Below are 19013 nucleotides of genomic sequence, written 5' to 3' on the forward strand. Positions count from 1 at the left end.
GGGGGCGGCTCTAGGTCCACCCCCTGCAATAAATTGTTTGGGATCAACCACCAAGCCAAACTGGACCGAGCTGGCTCCAACAGCGGCAATTGGACACCGTAATCCTCCGATTTCTGGTCCCAGCGGGAGAGGAGAGCTCGCTGTAAAGGATGCATATGAGCAAAGGCCCACGTCACCATTTCCAGAGTAGAAACCATATGTCCAATGACTTGTAAATAATCCCAAGCCGTAGGCAACGGCAGAGCTAGCAAGGTCTGCACCTGAGACATCAGGTTCTCTAGGCGCTGCTGCGTGAGGAATACTTTGCCCTCTAAGGTATCGAAGCGCGCCCCCAAAAATTCCAACTGTTGACTCGGGACCAACTGGCTCTTCGCAAAGTTGATGACCCAACCTAGCGATTGAAGTTGCTGCACGACCGACTGGACTGCTCGTCGGCACGCCTCTTCCGACTTTGCCCGGATGAGCCAATCGTCCAAATAGGGATGCACCAGAATTCCTTGACGTCGCAGATAAGCTGCAACTACGACGAGAACCTTGGTGAACACTCTCGGGGCCGTGGCTAGCCCGAACGGAAGGGCGCAAAACTGGAAGTGCTCCCCCAGAACTGTGAACCGGAGGTACCTCTGGTGACATTCCCTGATCCCGATATGAAGGTACACCTCAGCCAGATCCAAAGAAGCCAAAAATTCTCCCTTGTGGACGGCCGCAAAAACAGACCTTAGCGTTTCCATCCGAAACCGGGGAACCCGCAATGCCTTGTTCACTTTTTTTAAATCCAAAATTGGGCGAAACGTACCTTCCTTCTTTGGGACCAGAAAGTAAATGGAATACCTGCCTGTTCTGGTCTCCTCCGGAGGAACCGGCAATATCGCCCCCAGAGACTGCAACCTGTGCACAGTGTGGGCGATAACCTGCCGCTTCTCCTGAGGACCGCAGGGAGAGACCATAAAAAGATCCTGGAGGGGCCGAGCAAAGTCCAACTCGTAGCCGTAACGAACTACGTCGAGAACCCACTGATCCGACGTGACCTTGACCATTCCTCCCAAAACAGGGACAAGCGACCTCCGATGCAGGGGAGGGAGGAATGGGCCCGCGCGCCTTCATTGCGAAGGTTTGCCGGTGGACAGGTTCTGCGAGGATCCCAGACGCTGTGGCCGCCTGCCTCGAAAGGAAGGAGACCAAGGCTGCGACCTGGGACCCTGCTGTTTCTATGGGAAAGGAGCCCCCCTTCCCATACGGAACCGGCGTTGTCTCCGAAAGCGGGATCGTACATTCCCAAAAGAGCGAAACGAACGGGGCTTGTCCTCCGGTAACTTATACACTTTGTTCTCCCCCAAGTCTTTGATAAGCTGATCTAGCTCCTCCCCCAAACAGCAACTTCCCCTTGAAGGGAAAAGATGTGAGGCGCGATTTTGACGAGGCATCCGCCGACCAACGCCTAAGCCAGAGTAAACGCCGAGCAGTGACCGCCGATGACATAGTGCGGGCCGAGGTTCGCAACAAATCATACAAGGCATCCGCCGTGTAAGCAACCGCTGCCTCCACGCAGTTAGCCTGCTCAGCCTCGGCTGGTGGTAGTTCCTGTGTGGTAAGCAACTGTTGGACCCAGCGGAGAGTAGCGCGCTGAACCATACTGCTACATGCCGCAGCTCGGACCCCCAATGCCGCTATCTCAAAGATGCGCTTTAACAGCACCTCTAACTTTCTGTCTTGGAGATCTTTCAAAGCTATCCCTCCTGTGTCAGGTATGGTAGTGTGCTTAACCACAGCCGTCACTGCAGAATCCACGGCAGGGACCTTAAAAATATCCAAAGAATCTGCAGGCAGGGGATATAATTTATTCATGGCCCTGCTGACTCTCAGTGATGCCTCCGGCACCTCCCATTCTTTGGAAACTAGCTGTAAAACCTTGGCATGTAAGGGAAAAGACTGTGGGGGGGGCCCTTAAACCTGCCATAGCTATGTCCCCCGTGGAAGTGTCAGTGTCCTGCTGTGGCGCTGGGATCTCTAATTCCTTCAAAACATGAAGGATTAAAAAGTTAAGCTCATCTTTGCTAAACAGGCGCAGGATCTGGGGGTCATCACCCTCGAGCACCCCCGGAGCGTCAGAGACCTCAGTCCCCGTACCATCCGGCGATCCTGTGCCATCCGGAGACCCCTGAGTGAGATCCGGAGCTACCGGACCCCCCTTGCTGCCTAATGAATAAAGTCTGGTGGGATCTGAACCCCCCGCTTTTTCTCTAGGCCCAGACCTGCCCCGCTCAGGAGAGATTCTGCCCCGCTCAGGAGAGACTCTGGGAACCTTAGGGGGAGGGGGTTCATCCGGCTCCCAACCTGCCTCCGCGTCTAAAAATGCCTGGTGCATCAATAAGACAAATTTTGAAGAAAAGGGCACTTTCCTTTTGGAGCCCCCCGCGGGCTGGTCCCGGGGGGGAGGGGCTCGAGGAGCGTCCAATTCGGATCCACTGCACGGGCTCAAGGCAGGAGGAGAGATATGAGCAAAATCCTCCTCCTCCGATGCCGAATCAGCAGGCTGCCGCATGGTCAAAATGGCCGCCGGCTCCCTAACAGTGGGAGGGCGGGGCTGATGACCGTGCGGCTGCCAGGCTCCCTGATCGCACTGAAGAGGGACGAAAAGCTGCGCTGCGGGCAGCGCTCGGCCCCCGGGAGGGTCCCTCGCCCCCGGGAATGCAATGGGAGCAGAGACCCTCCCTGGAGAGTTGCGCCCCCGCCTTGCCACAGGCCGTGCGGGCCGAAGCTCGGGGCATCCTACGGCAGAACCGTGAGTATCTGGTTGGGAGCAGGGATTCGCGCCAAAAAACAGCAAGGGGAAAAAAATCGCCGGGTGAAGAGACCTCACCCCCTCCGGAGTCCCTGGTCCGCGCGGCAGGCTAGGGCTACAAGGGACCGCAGCCTGTCACCAACAGGACTTACGGGTCCTCACGCTGAATTTAAAACAGCCTTTAGTTTTTTTTTTTTTTTTTTTTGTTTGTTTTTTTTTTTTTTTTTAAACAGAAGCCCTCTTCAGGAGGAAAAAACCCCTGGAATAAAGCAGGAACAGACGGGAGAAGGTGACCGGACCACCGGTAGACTTTCCCCCCGACCAAAGGGACACCAACCGGGAAAATAAAGGAGAGCAAAGCTCTCTCAGCCTGCCTGTATAAGAATAGCACGCTGCGCTGAAAACAGGGAAACAACAAGAAACTAAAACAGTCCCACTATTTTTTATTTTTTTTTAACTAAACAGAGAAATAACTAATCGATCTAGACAGTACAAGTCAAGAAATTAATAAATGACACCTGAAAAAAGATTGTGTGTCAGGATAGACAGGACTGCAGGTTATGTCTCTCAATCTGCTGGAGTCAGAGGAAATACTGAAGGATGGCAGGTGGCACACCAGTATATCTAGGGGGTGCTTTCAGTTTTCTCTCTGACTCCATCTGCTGGAGGGGAGGCATAACCCAGCAGTCTGGACTGATCCTGGTACGTACAGGGAACTATAGTTTTTTTTTGCAGTAATGTGTCTAGGGGAAAAACTATTAATACATAGGTTCCAGTATCCTCAACAAGTTCATTTCCCTTTTCACAAGGATACATTTCAGGATTAGAGAAACTTTCACATGAATGTTTCTGACCATGATAAACAAGCACGGGAGGAAACTGAACAAAGACGAGCAATGCTAAAAAGCAGACGCTGACCATGTCTGTACCCAGCAGCTGCCCCGAACCCCATAGGGTCATCATGCTACAAGCACCCCACAGCGCCAAAGTTTTAGAATTGTGACCCTGTAATGTCCATCTGTAAATCCTAAACAAGCTGAACAAATAATTGTTTTAAACAAGTGGGATAATGTACTCCTAGCCTCATAATCAGGGCACATTTCCTAGCTTTTTTGAGCCCAGCAGAACGGGATGAATATGGACCGGCTACTTTTGTTTATCCATCTGGCATGTCAAATATCATCCAAAAGTGAGGTCCAAATTCAGCCTTGGTTGTCATGTAGCTAGATGTGCAGAATAGGAGGAAGAAAAGGCAGACTAACTGAATGTCACTAACAGGCACTCCCACAGCAGTGCCAGGAAATACACCTATAAAAGCTTACCTAAAATGTAACATCCCACGTCAAAAATAAAAAAAAAAAACAAAACATCTAGTTTCTACAATACAGAAAAAAGCACTATATGGTTTGGCTGATATTCTCCAATAAATGTATTGTCCTGTGTGAGATTTGTACTCATTCCCTTGGCTTTGAGGTAGGCTGGAAATTCCAACCTCTCGATTCTGTGCTGCCACCTTGCAAAATTTCTGAGCATTGAAAGTTTAATTCACTTTCTCACAAAACAGCCACGCAATGTACTCTCTCCCTGACAAGGATACTATCACTACTGGGGGACAGCATTTATGTGTTTCCTGAACCTTTATTTTAATCTTGCAGTTGCAAGTCCAAATCATTCCACGCTGTGCTCGTACTGAAACTTTATCCTATAAGATATATAATACTAGAAAAAGAGTGCCAATTGCTGTATTCCAAAAATCTCAATAAACTAAAGTAATTAAATTATGATGCACACAAAAAGAAATCACAAAAGAAACCAATATTTTGCCAAAGCGAGATTAATACTAACTTCAACTGGGTCATAAAAACTCTCAACTGGCACACGACGGACGTGCTCTGTATAAGATCTTTGTCCAGCCTTTTAATCATTTTATTTATTTATTTATTTTATTCTGAACTTGAAAGTTTAAATTGCACACACATAACATCCATGAAATACTTGCTCCAGTTCAGTAACTGCCCACACTGGTGCAAAGGACGCAAGTATCTTTTACCTGCCGACTTTACACAAATTTTCAAGGGAAAGCGTGTGCTTACTATCCCTTTGAAAATTATCCCAGGAAAGCCACCCAGACACATTCACATCTGCTAGCTTGTGTAGGCAGGTTTTTTGGTTAAATTTAGGTGCATAGGGTTGGAAAAGCCAAACGACGCACCTAAGTGTAAACCCCTCCCCAGGCCTGCCATGACGTGGCTATAGTCACAAGGTGTGTACGCTTACCGGCGCACCGTGTGGACAAGTTCCTAAAAGCTTGTAAAATTACCCTCCCTCTGGAAAAAAGATTTCCATGCCTTTTAAATAATTTAACCTTCCTTTTCGCCTGCTAGACCAGGCCACTACTGTTGGGAGATATAAAGGCAGGGCTTTCCTAGCACACCAGCCCCAACTTCCATTTCTACCTTCACCAATACATCCAGCCTGTTGTGCTTAGAAAACGAATGCAAGGATGACCAGGTGGCAGCCCAGCAGGTTTTGCCAGGAGAAAATGATGAAGTTTCTGCCCAGAAAGATGCTCTGCACTCATGTAGAATATGTGTGCAATGCCAGTGTTATCTGACTGTTCTTGAGTATGTATGCCGAGGAGATGGCTTCTTTGAGCTGTCTCGCTATCATGAATGTACAGGCTACTGTAGTGGGCGGAGACTGGAGACTTCACCCTGACAGAGGACGGACCAAGAGCCTGGAGTCTTCTGTTTGTGCCTGCTCTTTGTACCCTATTACACTACATCCCCCTTTCATGGCCCACCAAAGAGCAGGAAGAGCCTATTGGTTTTCATGCAGAGATTTGTCACCTTCAAGCATCTTAACACCATCCGACAATCATTCAGTAGGTGCAGACTCTTTTCCTTGCCTTTGCATTCCTCCTTCCAGAAGGCTGACAGAATCAGTTTGATTCAGGTGTAAAGGATGGAAGAAAAGAGGGGATTGGCTTAAGGTGACTGCATATTGGGATATTACTAAATAGGGCTCTCTACAAGAGAGGGCCTGCAGTTACAAAATGCATCTGGAATGCTCTGAGGAATTCCACTTTTAACGCGGGGACCCTTGATGGACACCTTCCTCAAGGGTTCGAAAGGTGCTCCCACCAAGGCCTTAAGGACCAGTTTAAGATCCCATTGAAGTTAGCATGGGATTTAAAACTAATCGGAGAAAGTTCTTTTTCACTCAACACACAATTAAAAACTGGAATTTGTTGCCAAGGGATATGGTTAGTGCAGTTAGTGTAGCTGGGTTTAAAAAAAAGGATTGGATACGTTCTTGGAGGAGAAGTCCATTACCTGCTATTAATTAAGTTGACTTAGAAACTAGCCACTGCTATTACCAGCAACAGTAACATGGGATAGACTTAGTTTTTGGGAACTTGCCAGGTTCTTATGGCCTGGATTGGCCACTGTTGGAGACAGGATGCTGGGCTTGATGGACCCTTGGTCTAACCCAGTGTGGCATGTTCTTATATTCTTCTTATGATGAAAAAGGGCGGTCTAATCCACTTCACTTTCAGAAAGCACACCATATCCAGATGTGTGACAATCTGGTCGCCTCTAATGTGGTTCCGTAGCTTGATATGGCTGCCACCTCTATTCTTAGTGAACCAAGGGCTAGACCCTTCTCCAAACCCTTCTGTAGAAAGTCAAGGATTTGTTCACCTCCAATGGAGAGATTCCATTCTGCTGACAGTCTGCCTCAAACAATCTCTAGACTCTGATACAGGTTAAGGAGTTTGATGCCTAATATGCCTTCAAAATTGTAGCTACTACTGCTTGCAAGTGTTTTCTGCTTCGCAGCCATGCCATCTCTAAGGCCAGGACATACATCAAAATGGAGCATGGTTTCCTGTCACTCTGGAAGCCTGACCAGGCTACCCCTGATCTTTGGGCTACTGCCCAGCCATTACCGATGCTAGATGGGCTCCTTTTTTAATCCATCTTGTGTATTTGTGACCAAGGTGGGGAATTTCAATCATCTCCTGCTCCTGTGATCGGTTTCTCCCTGTCATTGCCTTCTTCGGCTCCCCATTCATTGCCCCTGATCCGAGAGTACTCCATGAGGGCCTGCTGTTCCTGGATTGTGCTTTGAGCAATGGGCCTAGCACTGTCCCCCACCCCCTTCAATCAAGCCAGCCTTTAGGGCTAGAAATGGCCCTCATCCCATCCAGCTTTCCAGCCTTCTTCCTAGATAGTTGTCTACTCAGATTAGGGCTCATTTCACTAACACTCAGCCAGTGACATGGGCAGCGGTTGGATTGTTGTCGCCCATCAACATTTACCGAGCTGCGACATGGTCCTCCTTACACACCTTTTCCAGGTATTATTGTCTGGATATGCAGGCCCGGGAGGACACAGCCTTTGCACATACGTATTGACTAGACTGCGGGCAGCCTGTCACCCTATTAAGGAGTAACTTTCATACATCCCACTGGTCCTGAATCCATCTGTCTGTATGCTAGGAAAAGAGAAATTACTACTTCCCTGATAATTTCCTTTTCCTTAATATAGTCAGATGGGTTCAGCTTCCCGCCCTTGGCTGCCATATGTTTGTGTTATAGTCCTCCTGGGGACTACGTGTTCCAGGGGTTACTAGTAAGTGTGACTCCAGTCCAGACTCTTGTTAATGTATTCGTCTAAGCTCATGTCGACTGAGTATTGAAATGGTTCTCTTTTTTTTAATCAAGTTTTTGCTAGTCTGTCAATAGTTGTTTTTGAAGAGAATACTGGCAAGCTGATTTCACTGCAGCAGAATATATACTGTGACATCAGTTTACTCCGTCTCATCTGCTGGTAGAGGTGCATAACCCACTGATCCTGCACCCATCTGTCTATGTGCTAGGAAAATGGAGGCCTATAAAGATAGTATTAATGGAAAAGGCTCAGTTCAACATGGCCTTGATATTCCAATCCCAAGGATCCTTTATGGCTATCCTGCCCTCAACTGGAATAGTTGTCTGATACCAGGGCATCTACCCTGAGAATCCTAAGAAAACTATTCTGTCTTCTAAGGGCAGGGTAGCTCTTGCTCAAAAATCTGCCCTCTTTAAACCACTCTTGTGGGTTACCCCAATCTGAAAAGGCTATACTTTTTAAAGTTGAGTGCAACTTAGGGACTTCCAGATTCCTTGCAGGATCAGGAACCCTTCCATCTGGTCCTCCCACTTGGATCTAGATATCCTGAGGGTGGACAAGTCATTGTCCACTCTCAGGATATCTAGATCCAAGTGGGAGGACCAGATAGAAGGGTACCTGATCCTGCAAGGAATCTGGAGGCCAACAGTTTCTGCCTCCAAAAGAGCCTTATAATCACCGAGTCTTTTTCTTCCTCCTCAGGGGAACATTCCCTCTTTCTCTGGGGAGTCTGGAGGGAGAGACAGATAAGAATCCTCCCCTCATAGGGAACCCTCAACTGACTCCTAGGTTACCATCTGACCTGAGAAACCTGAGGTCTTTATAGGATGCCTGGCATGCTTTTGGGGAAGTATCTTTTGGTCAAAGGCCCCGAGTCAGCTTTTGCATAGCACAAAAGTGGACAGAATAATAAATTCTGGGAAGAATACCTCTAGCAATGCAGGCAGCGACTCTTGTTGAAATTCCTAAGGGGCGATATCTGGGGAGGCTAGGATTTGGTTTGGCTCCTAATTTTCCCATTGATGAGGCATCTGAGGGGGAAGCTGAGGGAATAAGGCCCCACGGGATCTGGAGGTGCTCTACCTCTGACAAAACTAACCCCTGGAGTCTCTAAATTTTATGCCAGCAATTGCCCTTGTTCTTTCCTTGGGGAGGGGCATGCAGCCTGCTTAGCGACCCGATTACACTCAGGCAGAGAGAGCCTGCCACTGTTGAGAGCTGCCTTGTTCTGCATATCTACAGCCTCTATTCATGGTTGCCATAGCTTTTTTTTTTTTTTTAAGTCTAGGGCGTTTTGATAGTTGCATTTGAGAGATAGGCTCCACTGGTCAAATTATGGTGATTTTACTTGCCACTAGCGGAGCTGGCAATAAACACCTCCTTCATGGTCCCAACCACCTAACCTGTGCAGGATGCACCCGTGGCTACTCACAACCTCCAGGGGCAACCAACAGATGGAGGCAGAGAACACCATTTTCCTTACATGACTTCACCACCTCTACTTAGAGGTGGTACAGCTCAGAAGAAAACCAGTATACCACTGACAACACACAATGAAAAATGTAGCATTTCTTTACAGTAAACGAGTATGTAAAATCTGCTCCTCTTCTACCAGATGCATCCATCTTGTGCCTATCAGCAGGTGCAGTCTATTGTTGAATTGATCCCCTATCATTCGAAAGAGAGTAGATGAGCTAATGTCACTGCTCCAAGTAGCTAAGAAAAGCACTAACTACAATTTTCTTTTTGTACATAACATGCTGTTAGGGAGACTAACTCACAGGACTGCATGTGAGACCTACCAGCACAAAGGACATCAGATGACATTATTAATTAGAGATGTGCTTCGGGTTTCAATATCATAATCGGGCTTCGTTTCGGGGCCCCCTGCGGGAATTTTGATTTTCCCGAGGTTCGGTTCTTTTTTTCCCGGGGGCCCCAATTTTAGAGTTAGTGCGCACTAACGTGGCAGAGTTAGCACTCACTAACTCTCATTAGCACGCACTAACCCGAAAATGAATTTTTTCTGAAATTTCTGAAAAACGTAAATCGTTTTTTGGTTCTCCCGCACCATTCTGAATTAGGAAATTTTGTTGAAATTGCCTAATTCGGAAAAACGATTGCACATCCCTATTATTAATACACTTCTCATATTTAGTCACAAATCACAACCCTATTACAAGAGGTATCTTGCTCAAGACATGCTCAGCTCTACTTTCTAATACAGTTTCTCCTATTCTGTATTTATCTCAAAAAGCTTTTGAAGATAAGGATCTCTAACTCATCCATTGTATATTCATTGAATTCCATAAACATAACAGTTTCTGTCCTATCCCTATCCAAAAGAAAACATCACTTATGACAGAAACCTTCTTTCTAGTAAAATGCCTAAGAAATTTAGGCAAAATAATGAACCAATATAGTGTACGAGCTGTCAACAAGTCAAACATGAAATGTGATGAGTGGAGGAGTAGCCTAGTGGTTAGAGCAGTAAGCCCTCTGGGGATAGGGAAATAGTTCCAGTATCTGAATGTAATCCGCTTTGAAGAGTTGAAAAAAAACAAATTCGAAAAGCGGAATATAAAAAAATCTAAAAAAAAAAATCAAAATAAAATGTTGGCGGATCTATGCACAACAGGTGACACCAGTTAGAACTGAGGTCTGAGCCGAGGCATTCATCCTGGGCCAAGGATGGGGTCAGAGGTCACCAAGTTCTGAGTCACTGAAGATTTGCACACATACAAGTAAGATCTCCCTGGGCGTGACTCTAGGTCGAGAAGTGCAATCTACCTAACACAGGCATGAATCAGCCCAGCCAGAACACATTCAACATAGGAGTAGCATAAAAAAAGAATCTAAAGTCCACCCACAGCAAAGACTGATCCTTGAATAATTCACACCTAAAATTCTGACATACAAGTCGCCTGTGTAAGTCTACTCTGAATCCACTTTCACTCAGCCATGGGTTGCTGAATGGGCTGGAATGACCTATGCGGAAGACACGAAAGATGAAGCACCAAAGGAAAATGAAAAGCCAGACCAGTGAGTAATTGTTTATAGACCATTAATGCAAATTATTCATGTCCAGATGCAAAAACTCAAGGAGACAATTGAATACAAAAATAAACAAATGTGAAAGAAAATTGCACTCAGAAAATCAATCTTAAGCACACAAACAATTTATTTTAACTGGAAGAAAAACTTCAGATGCATTATCTCAGAAATAACAGCCTGCGATGAGGTGAAACAGAGCATCGTCATTTTTCTTTTTCTTAGTGGTATATTTTTGCTTTTTCTTTTTCTAAATGAAAGAAAAATAGAAAACATATACCACAAAGAAAAAGAAAAAATACACCATTAAGAAGGGATTCACTGGAGGTGAGTCATTATCTAAAAATACCAAAGGGTAAAACAAGTCAATTGAGGTACAGATGCTCTATACTGTAAAAAATCCATCTTGGCAAATTCTTTTCACTTGTTCCAGCATTCATCACAAAACATCACACAAAGCAGTTTTTGAAGATTAGTAATCCCTCTTCTGAGAGCTACAGAATATATAGTTGTGAGTCCCCCCCCAACGAAATCCACGCGTCTATCAACCACCAAAGAACGAGCATTCTCTACAGCAGGTCCAGCCATTTGGAATAACATGCCCACAGTCCTCAGACTAGAACCTTGCCCCCTAATCTTCCGTAAAAAACTTAAGACTTGGCTCTTCCTCCAAGACTTCCCCTAACTTTTAAAACCATCAATTCTCTATCAGACAAGACTCCACCTACCTAAGGTCCCCGCCAAGTTTAGGCGTATATGTATTCCTCTGTTTCTATGTTTCATTGCACCATTTAGTTCTTTCAGTTATGCTGTTCTTTGCCTTCCGGCTAATCTAGCCCCCAAGTTAATACCTCCTTGTTATATGTAACTTTCGCCTCTGGTTAAATGGTTGATTAAGTTAATTTAATGAAAAAAAGACAAAGAAAAAATATTTTGTTGTATTAAATAAATGAGGAAGGTGAATGATTGATAAGACCGGTTAGTGTCTAAATTGTAAATGACACATAACGTCAAGGCTTGCTGACACCTTCATAGGCTACTATTGAAGTTGTTTTTTGGGTTCCACATTTTTGATATTTGATTCTACATTGTGGTTAACCACTGACTCCCTTGTGTGAGTAGTGATTAAGTTATACCCCATGTTACATGTAAACCGATCCGATATGAATTTATTCATGAAGGTCGGTATATAAAAGTGTTAAATAAAAATAAATAAATATAGAACAGTGGTTCTCAACCTTTTTTCTGTCGGGACACACCTGACAGATGGTTCTCACATGCGTGACACACTGACCCATGATCGTCACGGGGCTAGATGTAAAAGTACAGTTTGCATCCACGGGAACCCCCCTGACCCACAATAATGGATGTAAAGCAGAATTATGACATTCCCCAAACAACTCACCCTACAAAAAAGATATTCTGGTGTCATCTCAGTAACAGCAATTCAAACTCCTTCTACTACCAGGCTCAATAGCCCTACTTATGAAAAGACAGCAGTTTACCACCAATGCATGTCCTCTTGAGAAAACACAACAAATAAGACTGATAAAACTCTTACATGCTAGTAAAATATCTCATCTCGGTAACAGACACAGAACCGACCTAACATACTCCCAGGATCTGTAGTAATGCACATAAACTAATCCGCACACAGTTACACCTGTATTATGGAATACACTCAAACAGGAGCAACCCTATCTATGAAAAGGCAACACTACAAATATTAAATCAGGCCCTAAAAACCAATACACCTCTTATTAGGAAAACAGAACTAGCAAGCAGCTATAGATCCCCACACAGAAATAATTGTAAAACTATACTAATAAGCAGAATAAATGTTTCAAAACAGCTATGAACAGAATAACATCCAACAATTAAAAACTCATAAATACTATTAAACATGCTCCAAACACCAATAAAATATTTCAAAAAAGCAGACATCACATAATATTAAATAATTAAAATGGCAGTCAATCAAGAAAAATAAACTTAAAAAGCCACCTTTACTTACCCCCTCCAGCAACTCTCCTACTCTCCTTCCGTGCAGGCTGTGGCACACACCAGAAGCAGCAGTAGAAGCTAAGCTCTATACTCATGGTCCTCTTCCTTAGTGCCCATGTCTCTCACACACACACACCATACCAGTCATGCCCCCATGACCAGTTTCCGTCTCTCACACACCAATCATCTCCCAGTCTTTGACACACACACACCAGTCACCTTCCTGAACAGTTTCTCTCATGCCATACACACACACAGGCTGCCCACTCCCGTGTTCTACTTACATATATGGGCTTCTCACTCTCATAATCACTTTCGCTGTCTCACTCACACACACATACACACACAACCAGTCTCTCACTCCCATGCTTGTTGTCTCCACATGCACAGGCTTCTCATTCCCATAGGGACATTCCACATCAAGTGGACCAGTTTTTAAAATCGTCCCCACTCGACCATCTCCGATTTTGCTGAAAGTTTATAAGGATGTACATGTATGTTTGAAACGAGGTTCTGTAAAGTTTTAGCTCCAAATCTTAAATACCTGTGGCACTGTTGCCCTTTCACTGGAGGTCCCACCAAGCCCGCGGCTTCAGCTACGAGGATTTTGCAAACTTTGGCACATAGCCATTATAGAAATATAGTGGCTATGATGCTGAAATTGGACATACTAGCTCAACTTTTGCTGGTGAACACGAAAGAATTAGTACCAGCAATCACAAAACAACATGTCGGTCTTAATTTAGTGTCAAAGTGGCTTAAAAATCACGCGACATGACATTTAAGCCATACTTTGACCAAGTATAACTCAAAACCAAAAACCACTAGTAACTGGTGCTTTACCCTGTATACCAAACAGCTACATGACTTTGCATTGCTGCAATATCACGGTCAAAGCATATGTATTTGTGGAGATATTCACACCCACATATGATGAAAAACGTTTAATGATCAAATCTGACCTATTTTTAAGATCAATTATCCCAAAAAGGGTACCCCTCAAATCTATTTATTTTGATATCAGTGGAAAGAGCAAATTTTTCTCTACAAGGATCATCATTTTCTTTTTTGGAGTCTCTCAGTTTAAGAAAAGAAAAATGCCACTGAACATGGCGTTTTTTAATCATATGCAATGAATGGTAACTGCACTATTTAAACCCTTGCGTTGGTCCATGGTGGTTATACCACTACCAATTCCCTAAGAATTGGTATTATAATCCTATTAAGAATTGTAATAATGCCAAGTCTTTTGAGAATTGGCAGCCCCATCGCCTAGGGGCCTGTCGAGGATCCACAGCCATCGACCTCCGCTCAAGCCGAGCCACCGACTAAAAAGCCGCGAACAGACCGGACACCCTCCACGTCTCGTTCGCAGGCACCGAGGAAACCCTCACCCTCTCGGGGTGTGGGGGCCGTGATCCCACCGGTTACGGTGGTCCCTCCAGCCCTGCCTCAGCCTCCCTCTCCCGTTGAGCCGGGTATTGTTACCCCTGGTCTCCGGGCAGAACTGGACCGCCTGGTCCAGGAGGCCATCGAGAAAGCGATGAAGAAGTTACAACCTCCATCGGCACCGTCTCCGGCACCGCTTCCGGTACCGTCTCCGGCACCGACGCCGGCACCGACTTCGCCACCGAGGAGGGAACCGACCACCGAGCCGTTGGTGCAAGCTCTAGCACCGCTACTGCGCCGCATGGAGGCACTTATGACGGCCCTTCCATCGGTGATTCCAGTACCATCGACAACACCACCGTCTCCGACTGGATTCTCATCGGCAGGAGAAACACCGTTCCGGATTCCCCCTTCCGGGGTGGTTCCATCGGTGCCTTCTGGTATATCTCCACCGATTTATCCTTCAAAAACCAACAAAAGATACCCAATATTAGGCTTGGGATCCTAGGCTAAGACACCCACCCTCAGGCTTCGGAACCTGCGATAAAGAGACCGCCCGTGGCTGGCCTTGCACGGCTATCGGGCGTGGCCCCTAGGCGATGGGGCTGCCAATTCTCAAAAGACTTGGCATTATTACAATTCTTAATAGGATTATAATACCAATTCTTAGGGAATTGGTAGTGGTATAACCACCATGGACCAACGCAAGGGTTTAAATAGTGCAGTTACCATTCATTGCATATGATTAAAAAACGCCATGTTCAGTGGCATTTTTCTTTTCTTAAACTGAGAGACTCCAAAAAGAAAATGATGATCCTTGTAGAGAAAAATTTGCTCTTTCCACTGATATCAAAATAAATAGATTTGAGGGGTACCCTTTTTGGGATAATTGATCTTAAAAATAGGTCAGATTTGATCATTAAACGTTTTTCATCATATGTGGGTGTGAATATCTCCACAAATACATATGCTTTGACCGTGATATTGCAGCAATGCAAAGTCATGTAGCTGTTTGGTATACAGGGTAAAGCACCAGTTACTAGTGGTTTTTGGTTTTGAGTTATACTTGGTCAAAGTATGGCTTAAATGTCATGTCGCGTGATTTTTAAGCCACTTTGACACTAAATTAAGACCGACATGTTGTTTTGTGATTGCTGGTACTAATTTTTTCGTGTTCACCAGCAAAAGTTGAGCTAGTATGTCCAATTTCAGCATCATAGCCACTATATTTCTATAATGGCTATGTGCCAAAGTTTGCAAAATCCTCGTAGCTGAAGCCGCGGGCTTGGTGGGACCTCCAGTGAAAGGGCAACAGTGCCCCAAGTATTTGATATCTGGCCCTAAAACTTTACAGAACCTCGTTTCAAACATACATGTACATCCTTATAAATTTTCAGCAAAATCAGAGATGGTCGAGTGGGGACCACTGGTCCACTTGACATGGAATGACCCCATAATCACTTTCTTTCTCTCACAAACACACACTAGTCACCTGATCTCTCTCATGCATACACACACACACAGGCTTCCCACTCCCATGTTCTCTTTCAGATATACAGGCTTCTCACTCCCATGCTCTGTCTCACACACACCCAGGTTTCTCACTCCCATGCTCACTCTCTTCACATGCACAGGCTTCTCATTCCCATGCTCACTCTCTTCACATGCACAGGCTTCTCATTCCCATAATCACTTTCTCTGTTACACACACCAATCTCTCTCTCATTTCCATGCTCGCTCTCCACGTGCACAGGCTTCTCATTCCCTGAATCACATTCTTTCTCTCACATTCACACACACCAGTCTCTTTCTCTCATACACACTGTCACCTTACAAACCAGTCTCTCTCTCTCATGCATGCACACACACACAGGCTTCCCACTCCCAAGGTCTCTCTCACATAATCAGGCTTCTCACTCCCATACTTTCTTTCACACCGCCCCCCCCAACACCAGGCTTCTTACGCCCATGCTTTCTCACATACCCAGATTTCTCACTTCCATGCTTTTTCTCTCACACACACACACACACACACACACATCAGTCACCTCCTTGACTAATGTCTCACACTCTCACATACACATCAGTCATCTCCCTGAGCAGTCACTTTCATTGTCTCACATATACACACACATCAGCTCTCTGACCAGTTTCTGTCAATCACACACAGGCTGGCTGGCAGCCTGGCTGCTTCTCCCTCTTTCTCTCACTCACTTCCTCCCCCTCCCCGAGCACAAATGGTAGCTGCAGTAGCCTCCTCAGCCCCCGCAGGCCAAGAAAGAAGAATCCCATCGGCCGCGGGAGGCTCATGCTGTTGTCTCCTTTCCCGATTACCGGCTGTTTCGACTGCTCAGGGGCCGATGCTGCTGCTGCTACTAATTTTTCCACGCGGCGCAGCTCTTTCTCCTTCCCGCGCACCGCGTATCATTTCCTGTTCCGAGTCATGGGGGGGCGCGAGAAGAAGAAAAGGCCAGCCGCAGGTGCCACACTGCTTGTTCTACCACCGTTGCCGTTCCCACTGGGCTTGAATGTACTGCTAGCCCGGTGGCAACGGCAGCAGGGAAGGAAGAGCAGCGGGAGTGACCGGGAGCACGCGACACACCTGCCGGTGCTTGGCAACACAGTGGTGTGTCGCGACACACTGGTTGAGAAGCGCTGATATACAATACACTAAAGAACTGGTTCCCACACCTGTCCTGGGGAATTGCCAGCCAGTAAGATTTTCAGGATGTCCGCACTGAATATGAGATAAATTTGCTTGCAGTGGAAGCAGTGCATACAAATGTATCTCATGCATATTCACTGCAAATTTCCAAAAAACCTTATCGGCTATGGGCTCCCAGGATAGGCTGGGAACCGCTGCCCTAGAGTTGGGGTTCTCAGTCCTGTCCTTGTGACACTTCTAGTCAGTCAAGTTTTCCGGATATCCACAATGAATATACATGAACTAGATTTGCATATAATGGAGGCCTACAGCATGGCAGACAGAGTGTCAGCAAACCAAAGACGTAAGACATAAGCATACCTGGGAACTCTCTAGGTTTGATCAGGAGTCTCTAGATTTAGAAACCTAACTGCAGAGTTCCAGAAAAGATCCCAGGATTTCTTGGCTCTATGGTCACTTTCAGGCAGATGCAATAAATCAGTGTTGAGTACCCGAGTACCCACTTTCCCAACAAGCGCCCAGCCACCTCCTGGGCACACAAATATTTAAATGAGAGGTCATGCTGCCAAGGAGAGGTGGCTGACAGCGGATTAGGAAAACAAACACTCATTTTTACGAGCAACCATTTTCCTAAACTATGCACAGCCACAGGTTAGGAAAATGTACGCTCGTTAATTAAGTATCCCCTTTCCTAACCTGACTGCTGGCACACTTTTTTCTTTTTACATTTTTGCCCTTTTTGTTCCTCTGACTTTTTGGGCTGCTCAGAAATTAACACCTGCTCTGGGCAGTTTTTTTATTCTAAAATTGAAATGGAATTATATGTTGATACTGTATAATAAAGTTTATTGTATAACAAACATACTGACAAACACATTGGTGGTGTTACCTCCCCTTTCTGTAGGGTTTTTTTTTTGTGTTAAATTGAGTACCCTCATAATATTTAACAATTGTAAAAGATAAATTGTATACTATATAAACATATATGGCCTATCGGCCTATTTCTACAATGGCTACCACTCCCTCAGAGATCCCTTGTGTTTATCCCATGCTTTCTTGAATTCAAATACTATCCTCCTCTCCACCTCCACTGATAAGCTTTTCCATGCATCCACAACTCCCTCTTTGTAAAATAAAATAAAAAAAATACGTCCTTGCATTACTCCAGAGTCTATCCCCTTTCACTCTTATCTCATGTAGGGAAAGAGGTGAGACAGTAGGCATAATCAATCGGTAAAGAAGAAAACTGTCATGCCAATGCATCTTTCAAGCAGGTGCGTGCAACCAAGTTGGTCGCCTGCCTGTTTTCTTCTGCCTATTTTCTTGGTAACATCAATACATGAAAGGTGCTGCTGCGCCCATACAGCGACTTCTGCTGCTCTCATGTATACTAGAAAACACTCATCTCGTGGTGAGCAACACTCCCGAAGTTGCCAAGTACGCGGAAAAGAATTAGGAGCAGAACTTATAGAGATGGCATCACAGGTAAAAACAGATTTACTCGTAGCACGGGGTTATGGAGAGAAAGAGAATCAAGAAATAAGTTGGGGAACATTTAGAGCCAAGACCAGAGTCTGGGATGGGGACAGAGGCTATAACAGGTCTGTGGTCGGTCAGGAAGGAGAGCAGACGTAGGGTGACAGGACAGATTCCGGGGAGGGGACAGGCAGGAAGCGCCCGACAATCCCCGCGAACGAGCTGCCTCCGCTACCGTGCCCAGCGCCTGCTTCAGAGCACCTCACCTCAGTATTGAGGTTCAGAACCTGCGCCATCCCGTCCAATCCCCGCCGCCGCCGCGCACACGCGGATTCAAAACCAGAGGCAGGAAACACACTGCCCATGCGCCACTGCCGAGGGACGGAATGGAAGCCGCAGAGGGTCAAACCTAGCAGACCATGATTTGCGCTCAGCCGGTGGCGGTGCCCGCATAATATCCTGCCTTGCTACCTACCACGCAGACTCGAACGGGGTGTGGCAGAGTGCAGTGGTAACAGCAGGGCGGGCATTGGTGAATGAATAGTGTCTGAAGGGTTGGGCTCGGGACTGAAGATGCAGAATCCTCCCTGCCACTGAGCTCAGCGCCCGCCTGTGCCCGAGGGGTTTGCGAGCGGAAGGAGTGCGAAATATACACACGGGCTGCCCACTGCTGGATGTACACATCCATAAGGATAAAGACTCACGTACTGAACTACTTGGACTAATTAAAATTCTAGACAACTGGGCTGAACTGGCTGCTTTACCAGTTCACAATATTCTTAAAGTGCTACTGATGAAACTGTGGGAAACATCAGTTTCAGGTACTTCCACTGTTCGAAAATTAGACCTCAAGTACAGAACAGTCACCAGGATTTAGCATGGTGCACCTGCCATACCAATCAGTTGTTGTGTAATATGCTCTGAAGCAAACATTCCAGTTCCCCTCTGATTAAAGATCATAAATTTATGG

The 19013-nt window shown here is 45.9% G+C and overlaps 1 protein-coding gene across 1 annotated transcript in view; it reads right to left on the reverse strand.

The window, feature by feature from the left end:
• Nucleotides 1-18473, reverse strand: part of SRFBP1 (serum response factor binding protein 1) — a 173077-nt gene extending 154604 nt beyond the window's left edge. The window contains exon 1 of the mRNA XM_029620087.1: nucleotides 18310-18473. Within this exon, the coding sequence (XP_029475947.1) occupies nucleotides 18310-18408 (99 nt within the window). The 5' untranslated portion in view covers nucleotides 18409-18473. The remainder of the gene's footprint in view (nucleotides 1-18309) is intronic.
• Nucleotides 18474-19013: the final 540 nt, after the last annotated feature.

Source organism: Rhinatrema bivittatum, chromosome 1 (genome assembly GCF_901001135.1).
Source record: "Rhinatrema bivittatum chromosome 1, aRhiBiv1.1, whole genome shotgun sequence".
Lineage (NCBI taxonomy): Eukaryota > Metazoa > Chordata > Amphibia > Gymnophiona > Rhinatrematidae > Rhinatrema > Rhinatrema bivittatum.